The sequence below is a fragment of the Phoca vitulina genome, unplaced genomic scaffold (genome assembly GCF_004348235.1).
Source record: "Phoca vitulina isolate PV1807 unplaced genomic scaffold, GSC_HSeal_1.0 scaffold12, whole genome shotgun sequence".
Lineage (NCBI taxonomy): Eukaryota > Metazoa > Chordata > Mammalia > Carnivora > Phocidae > Phoca > Phoca vitulina.
This window is the reverse complement of record NW_022589715.1, coordinates 339,146-353,105: the sequence shown is the minus strand read 5'-3', so window position 1 is coordinate 353,105 and position 13,960 is coordinate 339,146. Positions and strand designations below refer to the sequence as shown.

The window sequence follows — 13,960 nt, the reverse complement described above, 5'->3', positions numbered from 1 at the left end:
ACAGAAGGCAGTCTGAAACAAGACAGATCTCAGGGCTAAAGAACTGGAGTCTGTAAATACAGATATTTCAAGCTATGTGACTGATTGAAATTATATTCAGATGTTAATTTTATTGTTTAATTGCTCCCTCCTTTCTTGTTCACTCTAAGTTGGCCAAAATGGAAGTTATCAAGTCCTTGTTTAACCTTGTCTCCTGGCCACAGTATTTGATCTAAAGACTAATAACCTGTTCCAAGCTAGACCAATCAGTAGTTCTCTCTCATGATTTTTTTTTTTTTTTAAGATTTTATTTATTTATTTGAGAGAGAGTGCGAGCACACAAGCAGGGGTAGCAGCAGAGGGAGAAGCAGGCTCCCTGCAGCAGGGAGCCCTATGTGGGGCTGGATCCCAGGACCCCGGGATCATGACCCAAGCCAAAGGCAGACGCTAAACCGACTGAGCCACCCAGGCGCCCCTCTTTCTCATGATTTTCTTAACTAGAGTTGGGGAAAAGCCTTTCCTTCTCTAAGATGAAGGTAAGAAGGTTCCAGTTAAGGTCTTGCTAGGAGTTATTCCAGGATGGTGGGGAAAAGTGGTCTGAGAAACAAAACCGGACATGCAGAGAAAAGCAGGCCTGAGAGATAAGAGAAAGACAATGTCCTGAGTTTGCTAGTCCCTATGCCAGTTACCTCAGTCTTCCCACATTTTGATTGTATTAATTATAAAAGTTCCCATTTTCCCCCATACTAGCTTGAGTTGGATTTTTGTCACTTAAAACCAAAAGCTTTAACTCAAGAGTCACAGATTTCTATATACTGGTATTTATATGTAGCTTATAACCGATTATCATAGTAATAGTCTATCAAATCTCAGTGACACTTACGAATATTTTCACTTTGCATTAAGATTTCATGTTTACTTTGCCCCCTTGTTTAAGCAAGTAAAAACCTGATTTTGTTCAAAAGATTAAGTTTGGTCCAAAAGTTTATTTGCCAAAGTTAAATTCTTCTTTAAATGGGAGAAGATATTTGCAAATGATATACCTGACAAGGGGTTAGTATCCAAAATATATAAAGAACTTATACAACTCAACACCAAAAAAAAAAATCCAATTAAAAATGGGCAGAAGACATGAACAGAGATTTCTCCAAAGAAGACATACAGATGGCAATATAGAATTACCATATGATCTAGGAATCCCACTACTGGGTATTTACTCAAAGAATACAAAAACACTAATTTGAAAAGATACATGCACCCCTTATGACTACGGCAGCATTATTTATAATAGTCAAAATATGGAAGCAGCCCAAATGCCCATCAACAGATGAATGGATAAAGACAATGTGTGTGTGTGTGTGTGTGTGTCTGTGTGTGTGTGTGTGTGTAATATTACTCAGCCATAAAAAAGAATGAAATCTTGCCATTTGCAACAACATAGATGGATCTAGTAATGCTAAATGAAGTAAGTCAGTCAGAGAAAGACAAGTACCCTGTGATCTCACTCATATGTGGAATTTAAGAAACAAAACAAAGAAAAAAAAGGAGACAAACCAAAAAACAGACTCTTAACTACAGAGAAAAAAACTGGTAGTTACCAGAGGGGAGGTGGGGTAGGGGGGATGGGTGAAATAGGTGAAGGGGATTAAGAGTATACTTATTGTGATGAGCACTTAGTAATGTATAGAACTATGAATCACTACATTGCACACCTGAAACTAATATAATACTATATGTTAACTATATTGGGATTTTTAAAAATTAAAAAAAAGAAAAATGACAAGTGTTGGTGAGCATGCTGGTGGGAATAGAAAATGGCGCTGCCACTGTGTATGGTGGTTCCTCAAAAAGTTAAACATGGAATCACAGAATATGATCCAGGGATCAGTATACACCCAAAAGAGCTGAAAGCAGGGATTCAAACAGATACTTGTACACCAATGTTTATAAAAGCATTACTCACAATAGCCCAAAGGTGGATACAAACCAAATGCCCGTCAACAGAAGAATAAACAAAATGTCATATATACATGCAACAGAAAATTATTCAACTTTAGGAAGTAATGAAATTCTGACATACGCTACAAACACAGATGAAATCTGCAAACATTAGTGAAATAAGCCATACTCAAAATGACAAATATTGTGTGATTCCATTTATACGAGTACCCAGAACAGGCAAATTCATAAACACAGAAAGTAGAATGGCGCTTGCCAAGGGCTGAGAGATAGGGGAATAGGGAGTTATTGTTTAATGGGTACAGAGTTTCTTTTTGGGAAGAGGGAATATTTCTGGAAATAGATAGTGGCAATAGATATAAAGGTACTTAATGCCACTGAATTGTACACTTGAAAATGGTTAAAATGTTAACTTTTATGTTACGTACACTTTATCATAATAAAAACCCCCACAAACTTAAAAAGAAATTCTTCTTTCAAGTTGTTTCCTGGAATCCGAAAGGAACTCATTTTTTTCTAATACATTAAGAAAAACCTCTAATACAAAGGATTATCTTTCAACTTTCAACTTTTAATAATTTCTAAAACTATAGAAACAGAATCTCAAATTCTTTGATAGTCCATTGCTATCACAAATCCAGTCTTATGATAAAAATACATCTCTATCACTACATTAACGTTAAAATATACCACATTTACTCTAACATTTATAGGACACACCTATAGGAAAATCCTTTGTACCTTCTCTAACTAAAATTTAAGGGATTACCAAAATATCAAAGAACTTAACGTGAACATTTTATTTTAATATGATTTACATGTTCCTTATCTAGAATCCTGTTGGAAGATGTCTTTTTAAATCTACTTTCAATATTTGATCCCCATCCCACTACCCAGACAGCATTTATTCTATACAAACACTCTAGCTAGCTCTTTACTGCCTGATAACAACTACAATTTTTTTTTTTTAAAGGGCACGGTTTTTGTTTTGTTTTTTTTTAAGATTTTATTTATTTATTTGACAGAGAGAGACACAGCGAGAGAGGGAACACAAGCAGGGGGAGTGGGAGAGGGAGAAGCAGGCTTCCCGCCGAGCAGGGAGCCCGATGCGGGGCTCGATCCCAGGACCCTGGGATCACGACCTGAGCCGAAGGCAGTCGCTTAACGACTGAGCCACCCAGGCGCCCCACAACTACTATTTTAATAGCAGTAAGTTAGCAGAAAATAAAATGACTTGAACTTACCCAAATGAATAGACAGGGCTAGGTTTCCTCATCATTACCCAGTAACTTATCAAACATGTCATTAAACTAAGTAAAAAGGAAAATAAATTTAGCTTTAGAACTAGAGCAAGAGGGGAACACAAAAAGAAATTAAGTTTTCAGAATTCCTAAGTTTGCTGAAAGTTATCAGTGTTTGCAGACTAAATTAATAAACTATTCTAATAAGCTATAATCTAATTACCAGGAGAACATTAATTACTCACATCCTAATATGTGAGTTTTAACATGTGGAGAAACTGAAAAAAGTCACAATACATCAAGTCAGTAAATTGAACCTACACCCATACTTTCTCTACTCAAGTAAGTTATCCACCCTAAATAGTTTCCATAACTGAGCATGCAAAAATAACATAGTAATAATAAAGTAATATATTTTATTTTAGCCACAGAGAATAAATTTTAACTCTGATAAACTTTAATCTTTGTTAAAAGTTAAACAAAATATTAATAGCAATGACACTCTGGATGGGATAAAATTACATTCATTTTCCAAGTACAGTGGAGATTCACTCTAAAACAACTTACTACCGCGTGAAATCCAGGTGGTAACTCTATGTTTTAGATGAGTCAAGTAGATTTAGTTACATGACTGATGAAAAGACATACTTATACTCCTATGGCATGGATCTTGAAGACATCAAGTATTTTGCAGTCCTTACACGGCGATATGAAAGGTCCCATGAAGCAGGGAGCCAAAAGGGTGTCTCCCTAGCTCACAATTGCTCACTTCTTAGTTACTAATGCCCATCTACACGGTTACGGAAGGAACTGCTACGTTCTTATGGGACATTGCTCCCTGGCCACAGCTGACTCAACTACAGGTAGGTACCCCAGGCATATGATCTAATGCCTGGGTATTATTTTTTCTGTTCCTCTATAAATGGGATATTTTCTTCCAGTATATCTCCTAATAGTTATTGTTTGTATATATGTTCTGTGTTGATAATTTTACTTATTTCACAGATTACTTTCCTTTAAGCAGAGAAAACAAATTCAGTGTAAGAAATTCCTTATTAGTTTCAAAACACTAAAGAGACTTTTTAAAACTTACCTAAAAAACTAATGATGTATGGTGATTAACATAACATAATAAAATAAAACAAAAAACAAAAAACTTACCTAAAAAGATCAAAAATGGTCAAGTAAGTATAGGCAGTTAAAGCTGCAAAACAACAAAACAACTGATTAAAATGTTGCTGAATCCACTGTTTGGAAATGTAGCTAATCACCAAGATTGTTCATACCAGAAGTATCCATTACCAAAAAAACCTTGAGTCACTAATTAACCTTATATGTTGGCAATTATCTAGATTAATATATGTAGCCAAACGTGATAAATACAGAGGGTCTGACTGGCTCAACTGGTAGAGCATGGGACTCTCGATCTCAGGGTTGTGAGTTCAAGCCCAGCATCGGAGCTTACTTAATTAAAAAAAAAAAAAAAAGTTGGTAAGTACAAAAGCTTACTCTAGAGTCTGATTTTGCCATCAGGACAAAGGAAGCAGCATATACCCAAAAGTGCTATGATCATTTTGGCGTTTTTTCTGCTTTCTTCTGTCATCTGAGTACTATTTTAAATATACTCTTTAAATAGCAGGATGAAAAGAATGATACATAAAAACGTAAGAGGTCAAGAAACGGGGCACCTGGATGACTCAGTTGGTTGGGTGTCCGGCTCTTGATTTCCACTCAGGTCATGATCTCAGGGTCAGGATGGAGCCCCACGTCAGGGTCTGCACTGAGCATGGAGCCTACTTGGGATTCTCTCTCTCCCTCTCCTTCTGCCCCTCCCACTTGCACTCTCTCTCTCTCTCTCCAAAAAATAAAAATAAATAACATAAAAAATTAAAAAATTTAAAAGATGTCAAGAAACAAGAAAAATATTATAGATTTCCCTTTTCAAGGAAAATCCAAGAAACATAAATCTCAAAATCTTACTTAGAGACTGCATAACTGAAGGGCTAATCTATTACATAAAAAGGAATCACAGTCTTTCAAATAGATTTAAAGCTATTTTTAAAAAAAATTTAAAATGATAATGCTTAACAACTGAACCAAACTTTACAAGGCACTTTTTTTTTTTTTTTAAAGATTTTATTAATTTATTTGACAGAGAGAGAGACAGTGAGAGAGGGAACACAAGCAGGGGGAGTGGGAGAGGGAGAAGCAGGCTTCCCGCCGAGCAGGGAGCCCGATGCGGGGCTCGATCCCAGGACCCTGGGATCATGACCTCAGCCGAAGGCAGACGCTCAACCGACTGAGTCACCCAGGCGCCCCAACAAGGCACTTCTCACATAGCTTCTCTTATTTAAATCTTGAGTTATATTTCAGAATAATATATTCCACATAAAGAAAGATATATCTTTATTTAAAACCAGAACAATAAATGTGAAACTAATGATTAACTCCACAAAAATAGGAACGGTGACATACCTATACTGTTAGTGGAACTGCACCACATAAGCAGGAAGCCAGTACATGTTAAGTTTATTGCACCAAAGAGCAGTATCTTCCAGGACTGTGAAAAAGAAAATCATTCTTATTTGGATAATGCTGATAAACTTCACTGGGTCTGTTCAAGTTGCTGCAATTCCCACTCTACAAAGGAATAAGCACAACTTCCTTCAAAAAGTCAGCGTCACATTTCCTACATCTACGAAAATTACCATCAACCAAGTTATTATTTTATTAATCTAAAAAATAGTTCTAGAGGAGGCATTCTCCAAGAGAAAAAAAAATTCTGCCATATAAACTCTCAAACAGTTGAGAAAAATAGGCATGTACTTTAATATCATTTTGTCTCTATAAATATGTACATAGAGACAACGACAGCATATGGAGCAAAATATAAAGCAACTGGTGAATGTGAGTAAAGGGCTCAGGGGAGTTCCTTACACTAATCTTGTGACTTTTCCATAAGTTTGAAATTATATCAAAATAAAGTTATTCTTCCCCTCCCCCCAAAAAGGTCTACGCTTACTTATTTACCAAATAAGTCATATGAAATAGGACTGCAAGAGAGGGAAAGATTACCATGGGTTAGAAGTTCATAGACCTGAGATATGCCTTGAAAGTAGCTAGGATTTCATCAGAAGAAGCAGAAAGTGCTTTCTAAGAATAAAAGAAGAGATCAAGTGAAGTGCTTTTTAATTTTTGTTCCACTCCACTCCCTACAAAGAAGGGAGACCTATAATTGTGTGAAAGTAGAAGTGAAAGAAATTAGTGAAAAGGGAGTTATCTGGAGGTGTTAAAATTAAACAGATATAATTGCAAAGGTCAAGTGTGGGATAGGATGGCTTTAGAACACAGATGCAAAGTGTAGGTTTAGGATGAAGAATACCTTCTCTGAGAAAGGTGAGAAGGGCAAGAGATGACTGAAGGGACAGAAAAACTGTGAACTAGAGAGAAGTGACAGTGAAGCAGCACAGAGCTAACAACCTCTACATCTCTAGAAAAGAAGAAACAAGGCCATTTTCTAAAATAAAGGGATGTAGTAGAATAGGACTGGAACTTACATCCAGAGGAAAATTTGCACAACAGCAGTTCTAGTGAGTATACTTCTGAATCATCAGAGGAGAACAAGAATGACCATCATGAATTTAGGGTAGATAGCATTCTGCCACTTCCTTTACCCCCAGGAGCAAAACCAGAGAAGCAGGTGAGGTAGGGATGTCAGAGACTGAGAGCTGATATGATAGGTTAATGGGACAAGGGACTTTTACAGTGAGGATATTAATGAAACGACTGGACATGGGCTCTAGTCAGGACAGGGATTCAAGAACAGTCAGAAAAGGAGGATAAGGCATGTAATCTGAAAATGACATTCTCTGCAGCTCTACTGACGAATCAAGCTATTCATCAACAAATACCTGAGTACCTATTTTGTAACAGACACTTTTCTAGGCACTAGAGATACAGCAGTGAACAAAATATGGACCTTATATTCCAGCGGGGGTGACAGACAATTAGCAAATACACAAGGTCAGGTGGTGGTAAGTGCTACAAAGGAAAAATAAAGTACGGTAATGGGAAATGTGGAAAGGGTGTTCTGCCAGACAAGGTGGTCAAAAAGACCCCCTTGGTAAGGTAACATGTGACCAGAAATCTTACAGAGGCAAAGGTGCTAAGCATGTAGATATCTGGGAAAGAAAATGGGAACCACAGTGCAAATGCCCTGAGATAGAAGAGGACCTGGCCAAGGACGGACAGATGAGAGGTGAGAGGAAGTCTGGGGCTCCATCAAGTAGTGTCTTGTATGCCAGCAAAAGAATTGGGATTTATTCCAAATGAGATGGAAAGCGGCTTAACTTTCATTTTTAAAAAATCATTCTGGCAGGGCGCCTGGGTGGCTCAGTCGTTAAACATCTCCCTTTGGCTCAGGTCATGATCCCAGAACCCTGGGTTCAAGTCCCGCATCCGGCTCCCTGCTCAGCGGGGAGCCTACTTCTCCCTCTCCCACTCCCCCTGCTTGTGTTCCCTCTCGCTGTCTCTATCTCTCTGTCAAATAAATAAATAAAATCTTAAAAAAAAAAAGATTAAAAGATCATTCTGGCTTCTCTATGTAGAATATACTGCATAGTTGGGGCGCCTGGGTGGCTCAGTCGTTAAGCGTCTGCCTTTGGCTCAGGTCATGGTCCCAGGGTCCTGGGATCGAGCCCCACGTCGGGCTCCCTGCTCCGCGGGGAGCCTGCTTCTCCCTCTCCCACTGCCCCTGCTTGTGTTCCCTCTCTCACTGTGTATCTCTCTGTCAAATAAATAAATAAAATCTTAAAAAAAAAAAAAAAAAGAATATACTGCATAGGGGCAAGGATAGAAGTAGGAAGACCGTTTAGAATGTGACTGCAGTAATCCAAGTGAGAAATGATGACTTTGAAGTTGGTAAGAAAGTGTTAGAAGAGTCAGATTCTGAGTGTTACATTGAAGATAGAGCAGCAAGATTTACTTACAAAATGGATGAGGAATGAGAGAAAGAGAGGGAGAAGAATGACTCCAAGGTTTCTGGCCTGTGCACTGGAAGAACAGAGTGGCCATTTAGTGAGGAAGAGACAGAAAATCAAAGTTCAGGTTTGACCATATGAAATTTGAGATGCCTATTAGATATCCAAGTGGAAATGTTGAGAGGGCCATGATATATAGGAATCTAGAAGTAGGGGAGAAGTTATGGATTGAGATATAAATATTGGGTCATCAACATAAGGTACTTAAAGTGTCACCTAGATGTAATGAACATAAACAACAGAGGCTGGAGCTCTAAGTGCTGGGACACTCCAAAACTTAGAGATCAGAAAGATGAGAGGAAAGTGATGAACAATGGCCAGGTAAGTAGGAGGAAAACCAAGAGTGATATTTCAGAGTCCAAATGAAAAAAGTGCTTTAAGCATTGTCAAATGCTTTTGAAGGTTAAGTAAGATGGGAAATGAGGATGACCATTGATTTTGGCAACACAGAGTTTACCAGTTACTTTGTTAAAGCTGCTCCAGTGGATTGGTGGGGGCTACAGCCAGACTGATATGTGTTTAATGGAGACAGGGAGAAAAGAAAGTGAACAGAGAGTAAAGACAATTAGTTTAAGTAGTTTTGCTATATGAGGAAGCAGAGAAATGAGGCAGTAGCTGAAAGTGGAAGATGTGGCATGTGCTCATGATGCAGGAAGTAACAACTGTAGGAAGTTTGTCTTTGAGTAGGCAACAAGTAGAAGTTCAGAGAGTTCATTCATAGAAACAGGAGGAAAGGCAGAATGTTGGGAGATGACAGGATGTGGAAGTGTTTTCTGATTACTTCTTTTCCTTCAGTGAAACAGGAAGCAAGATCAGCAGGTCAGAGTGAGGATGAATAAGGTTTTGGAAGTTTGAGGATAGAAGTGAGAGACTATGGCATGAAACAGCTATCTAGAAAAATGGAAAACTGAATGAACTAAAGATATAGTATGGGCAGCACTAATGGCACACTTGATCTTGAATTTAAAGTGAGACCAGTCACCATGGTTTTGTGTTTCTCTCAGGCTACATTCAGTTGCTTGAGTGCAGGTACAGAATAGCAGGAATGTAGACTTAATGATGTTAAGGATTTGCCAGGGAAGTATCAGAGGAAGAGTGACAGATGAAGGGAGGGCACAGAGGAGTTGAAGACATATGCAAGAAGTCAGTAATGATGGACCAAAGAATCTAAATTGGATAAGTAAGCAAATGAGGATAAGGGAGAAGAAAAATAGTGAAAATATGGCATGTCAATGGATTGGAGATCCTAGTAAGATTGAAGAATTATTGGAATTGGGATAAAACAAGGAATGAACTGGAATAACAAGAGATGGTGACTATGAGTGAAATGCTTGAAACTGAGACAATGGGAAAATATAGTTATTATAAATGATAATGTCTGTGGTATGATCACTGGAGTAGATAGCTGGAAGGGATGCAGGACAAGATTATTTGGGATAAGGAAGTAAGGAACTCAGAAGTAGGGATCTTCCTCATGATCTAAGAAATTACCAAGAACCAAAACAGGAGTAGTAGTAAAGAGAGGTGAAGCTAGGCACATCTTTTAAGATTTAAATTATGATGGAGAGTATCTGCACAACTCAGGTGTTCTTATACCGGTCTTGTTCCTACTACCTATTCTGCGGTATAGTGTGCTTCAACAAAGCATATGGTTCAAGAATTTCCTGTTTACGTCTGTAATGTAGTTGCTTTCTACCAACATTATAAAGTTCTATCTATCTGTACTCAAGAGATCATCTTAAATGGACTAGATATACAAGTAGCAGATGAATTTCCTACCCTTGGCTCTTTAACATCCAGGACATGATACTATTTTCAAATACTGAGTTCTTACTATATTCCAAGGTTTTAGCAACAGGAGATACAGTGATAAGAAACAAAGAACAGAAGCCTCTAGTCTAGTATCATAATACATGGCCAATATCATAGGTACACTTATGTTCCACTGAAGCTAGGTTTATTTAAAATTCATCACATATTTATTGGGTGCTTATTTTGTACTTTTATTAAAAAGTGAACAAAACAGGCATAGTCACTGTCTTCAGGGAGCTTACAGTATAATTTAGACAATAATGAGAACAATGAAAACAGAACAATAACTAGGTCTATATTGGTGACCAAAAAAGGTACCAATTATCTTTTTTTTTAAATATAAGCTCTGCGCCCAACATGGGTGGAGCTTGAATTCACGACCTCAAAGCATAACTTATTTTTCCTTCCTCACACTAAAAATGAGAAAACATGGCTTTAAACTGCATCCATTAAATTTGTAAAAAAAAGTAACAAAAGGCAATCATAAAACAATTTTTCTTTAAAACTCGTTAGAATAAAAACCTTAACCAAAGCCTAGCTTCCTCCCAAGCAAAACAACTGTGTACCAAAGTAATTGATTTTTACATTACAATTTACATTAAATTACAAAGTAATTTAATTTTATATTGAAATTCTGCTTAGCCAGGGGTGGGTGCCTGGCTCACTGTCAGCAGAGCATGTGACTTGATGTTGGCGTAATGAGTTTGAGCCCCACATTGGGCATAGATTACTTAAAAAAAAAACACAAAAAAAAACCCCTGCTTATCCAACATAAAAAAATGAAAACAGTATGGTGTGGAGCACCTGGATGGCTCAGTTGGTAGAGCATGTGACTATTAACCTCGAGACCGTGAATTCAAGCCCATGTTGGGCAAGAGTTTACTTAAAAACAAAAAGTGTATGGTGGGATCACGAGTAATTTCTATATGCCTTAAAAATTATCTTTTTCAGTGTCATAATGTTGTCTGTACAATGATTAAAATTAGAGTTAATAAAGATAACTTACCCTTCGGTCAGCTGCTACAAGTCTAAATTCCTGTAATAACTTGCCAAAAAAAGATCTTTGCGGTTTTCTAAAGAGATGAATTGTCCCCTTTAAAATAAACAAAAAATAAACAAATCAACATTGAAGCATCTAATCTTTTTCATATCCTGTGATGTGATATAATAGCAACCACTAACATTTACTGAATGCTCAATATGTGGCAAGCAATTATTCTAGACACTTTACAAGTATTTATCTATTTAATTCTCACAATCATCTATGAGATGGAAACAATTTTTAATAAATTGTCCAAGGGCACAATGCTAACAAATGGCTGAGCAGAAATTCAAACTCAGGCATTTTTTTTTTTTTAAAGATTTTATTTATTTATTTAGTTGAGAGAGAGTGACAGTGAGAGAGCACAAGCTGGGGGAGCGGCAGAGGAAGTGGGAGAAGCAGGCTCCCCGCTGAGCAGGGAGCCGGATGCGGGGCTCAATCCCAGGACCCTGGGATCATGACCCCAGCCAAAGGCAGATGCCCAACCGACTGAGCCACCTAGGTGCCCCAAACCCAGGCATTTTAGCTCCAAACTACACACTTCTATTTTTCAACGGATTTTAGGCAATTTTGAACCAGAAAAGCAAACCATTTGCCAGATAGCTCTACTGGAAATAAAATATTACAATTAACTTAATAAAAGCTTTATATATGAAAAGTTTGGAAACTACTATTATAGTAAAATCTCTGAGGTTCTCTCTTAGGCATTCAAAGTATCTGACATTCTGGCTAGTCTCTATAGTCCTTGCTAGTACACTGTATGGGACCAGCAGAGAAAGGATGACAGTGGGGTTACCAACAGGAGAAGAAACCTAAGTGGAGACTAGAGAGGAATTTGCCACTCAAGTATAGGAAACCTTAGCATAAAACAGAGTTTAAGCACATATGGGAAATTAGCTTATGATTAAGGCAGTATCCAACATCAGCAGGAGAAAATATGAGTTATCCAATAAATGGTTTTTGGAAAAGGTAACGTTGGATCCTTACTATATTTCTTACTCTAATTTTTTATTATATTAAAATTAAAATACAAAACTATAGAGTACTTGAAGAAATTTATGGATGTACAATTTTATAATCTTGGAATTGGAGAAGACTTTTCATAATAGGATATAAAACCAAGAAGCTGTAAAGGGAAAAATTGATCAATTTTACTATCTTGGGAATATAATACTCAACAACAAACAAAAACAAAGACGATCCTAGAGAGGGAAGATAAACTGGGAAAAAAAGAATTTTAATTGTTATTCCAAAAGCAAAGTATTGTTTCTAGGGGAAAAAAATCTTGCACAATTTTCAGTGGGTCATATATAATAATTTGATTGCTAAGTGCCATGCACTTAATATACTTATTTGGATTTTAATTTTAGCAAAATGCTTCCCTAGATAGTAAGGCCACAATCACCATAACAACCACACAACGTTTCTACCTCACTACCGCCGGCCAATTTGACTTAAACACTGAAATTCCACAGAAAGCAGTGGAACTGGGTGTTAACAAAATGAGGAAAACTTTCAGATCCAACTCCAGCACAGGTCTGATTTTCCTAGTTAATTAGTAGGAACATCTCAGTAGTTATAAAAAAAGGTATATCCCATTTCTTCAAAGCTCAGACATGTCATTAGTTTCATTAGGTTGAGACTCAGAAAAGGCAGAAGATAAAGCTGAGCACTAGAAATCTGGCATTTAAAACCAGAATGTTGATCATTGTTGAGGCCAAGTGATGGCTACATGGGGGCTTATTATATTATATTCTACTTTCCTGTGTTTGAAAATTTCCATAATAAAAAAATTTTAAGTAAAACATACTTTAAAATATAAAAACAAAGCATTAGAAAAAAGTGATACTAATTTTGCTATCCAAATAAAGACCAGTGTGTGTGTGTGTGTGTGTGTGTAACTCTAAGGCTTTGCTAAGCTAATTCAGCTGAAAAGGAACAATATGCTATTTTCACTTGAGATGCTAATGAATGGTCAGTTAATGAATATACCCCATTCTTAATGAATTATGTGTGGGATATTTGGTCCCAAAGAGAAATTCTGCTTAATACTGCATATCTTCTAACTTCATCCCACTTTAAATTATCTTACTTTAAGTTTCAGGTTGAGAAAATAAGGTTTCTAAAAGGTAGAAGGCCATTTCTGATGCCATTCTGATACTGGTTAAAAGAAGTAAAAACCCAGAAAAATCCTAATGTTCATGTCACTCTTTCCAAAATTATATTGGCCCTCCATTGCTATCACGATAAACTCCTAATTTTACAACCTGAAATTCAATGCTTTCAAATACTTAGCCTGTTTCTTTCCAGTTTTATCTCTTGCTCTGGATAGGGAATCAACTCCAACTAAACTGGTGTACCCCTCATTTCATGATCATACCACTCTAGAGTGAAAAGGCCAGACTTGTCTAACCCAAGCTCTAAAAGCCCTGTAATACTTAACAAATTACTTGACCTCTGTTTCCTCATCTGAATGAGAGTAATGAATAGCAGATTAAGAGTAATGGAGAAATGGGGTGCCTGGGTGGCTCAGTCAGTTAAGCGCCTGCCTTCGACTCAGGTCATGGTCCCAGGGTCCTGGGATCGAGTCCCACATCGGGCTCCCTGCTAGGTGGGGAGTCTGCTTCTCCCTCTCCCACTCCCCCTGCTTGTGTTCCCTCTCTCGCTGTCTCTTTCTCTGTCAAATAAATAAAATCTTTAAAAAAAGAGTAACGGACTAAGGAAGAAAGTACTGTTTCATGGCTGACCTATGTGACACCTTCCTAAATTATACTGTTCTTTATGTCACTTGCTTTTTTTTTTGTAATTAACCAGAGGATAGCCTTCACCTTGTCATCTTGCATTTTAAGTTAGTTTTTTAGTAACTTCACTAAAGACAAGGGCTATAT

General features: G+C 37.2%; 1 protein-coding gene across 2 annotated transcripts in view; it reads right to left on the bottom strand.

The window, feature by feature from the left end:
- Positions 1 to 13,960, bottom strand: part of SLC30A6 (solute carrier family 30 member 6) — a 37,242-nt gene that overhangs the window by 21,439 nt on the left and 1,843 nt on the right. For both annotated transcript variants that reach the window (XM_032410252.1, XM_032410253.1), the window contains exons 2-5: positions 11,037 to 11,123; positions 5,655 to 5,739; positions 4,341 to 4,383; positions 3,183 to 3,248 (exon numbers count right to left, since the gene is read on the bottom strand). In XM_032410252.1, coding sequence (XP_032266143.1) covers positions 3,183 to 3,248; positions 4,341 to 4,383; positions 5,655 to 5,739; positions 11,037 to 11,123 — 281 coding nt within the window. The remainder of the gene's footprint in view (positions 1 to 3,182; positions 3,249 to 4,340; positions 4,384 to 5,654; positions 5,740 to 11,036; positions 11,124 to 13,960) is intronic.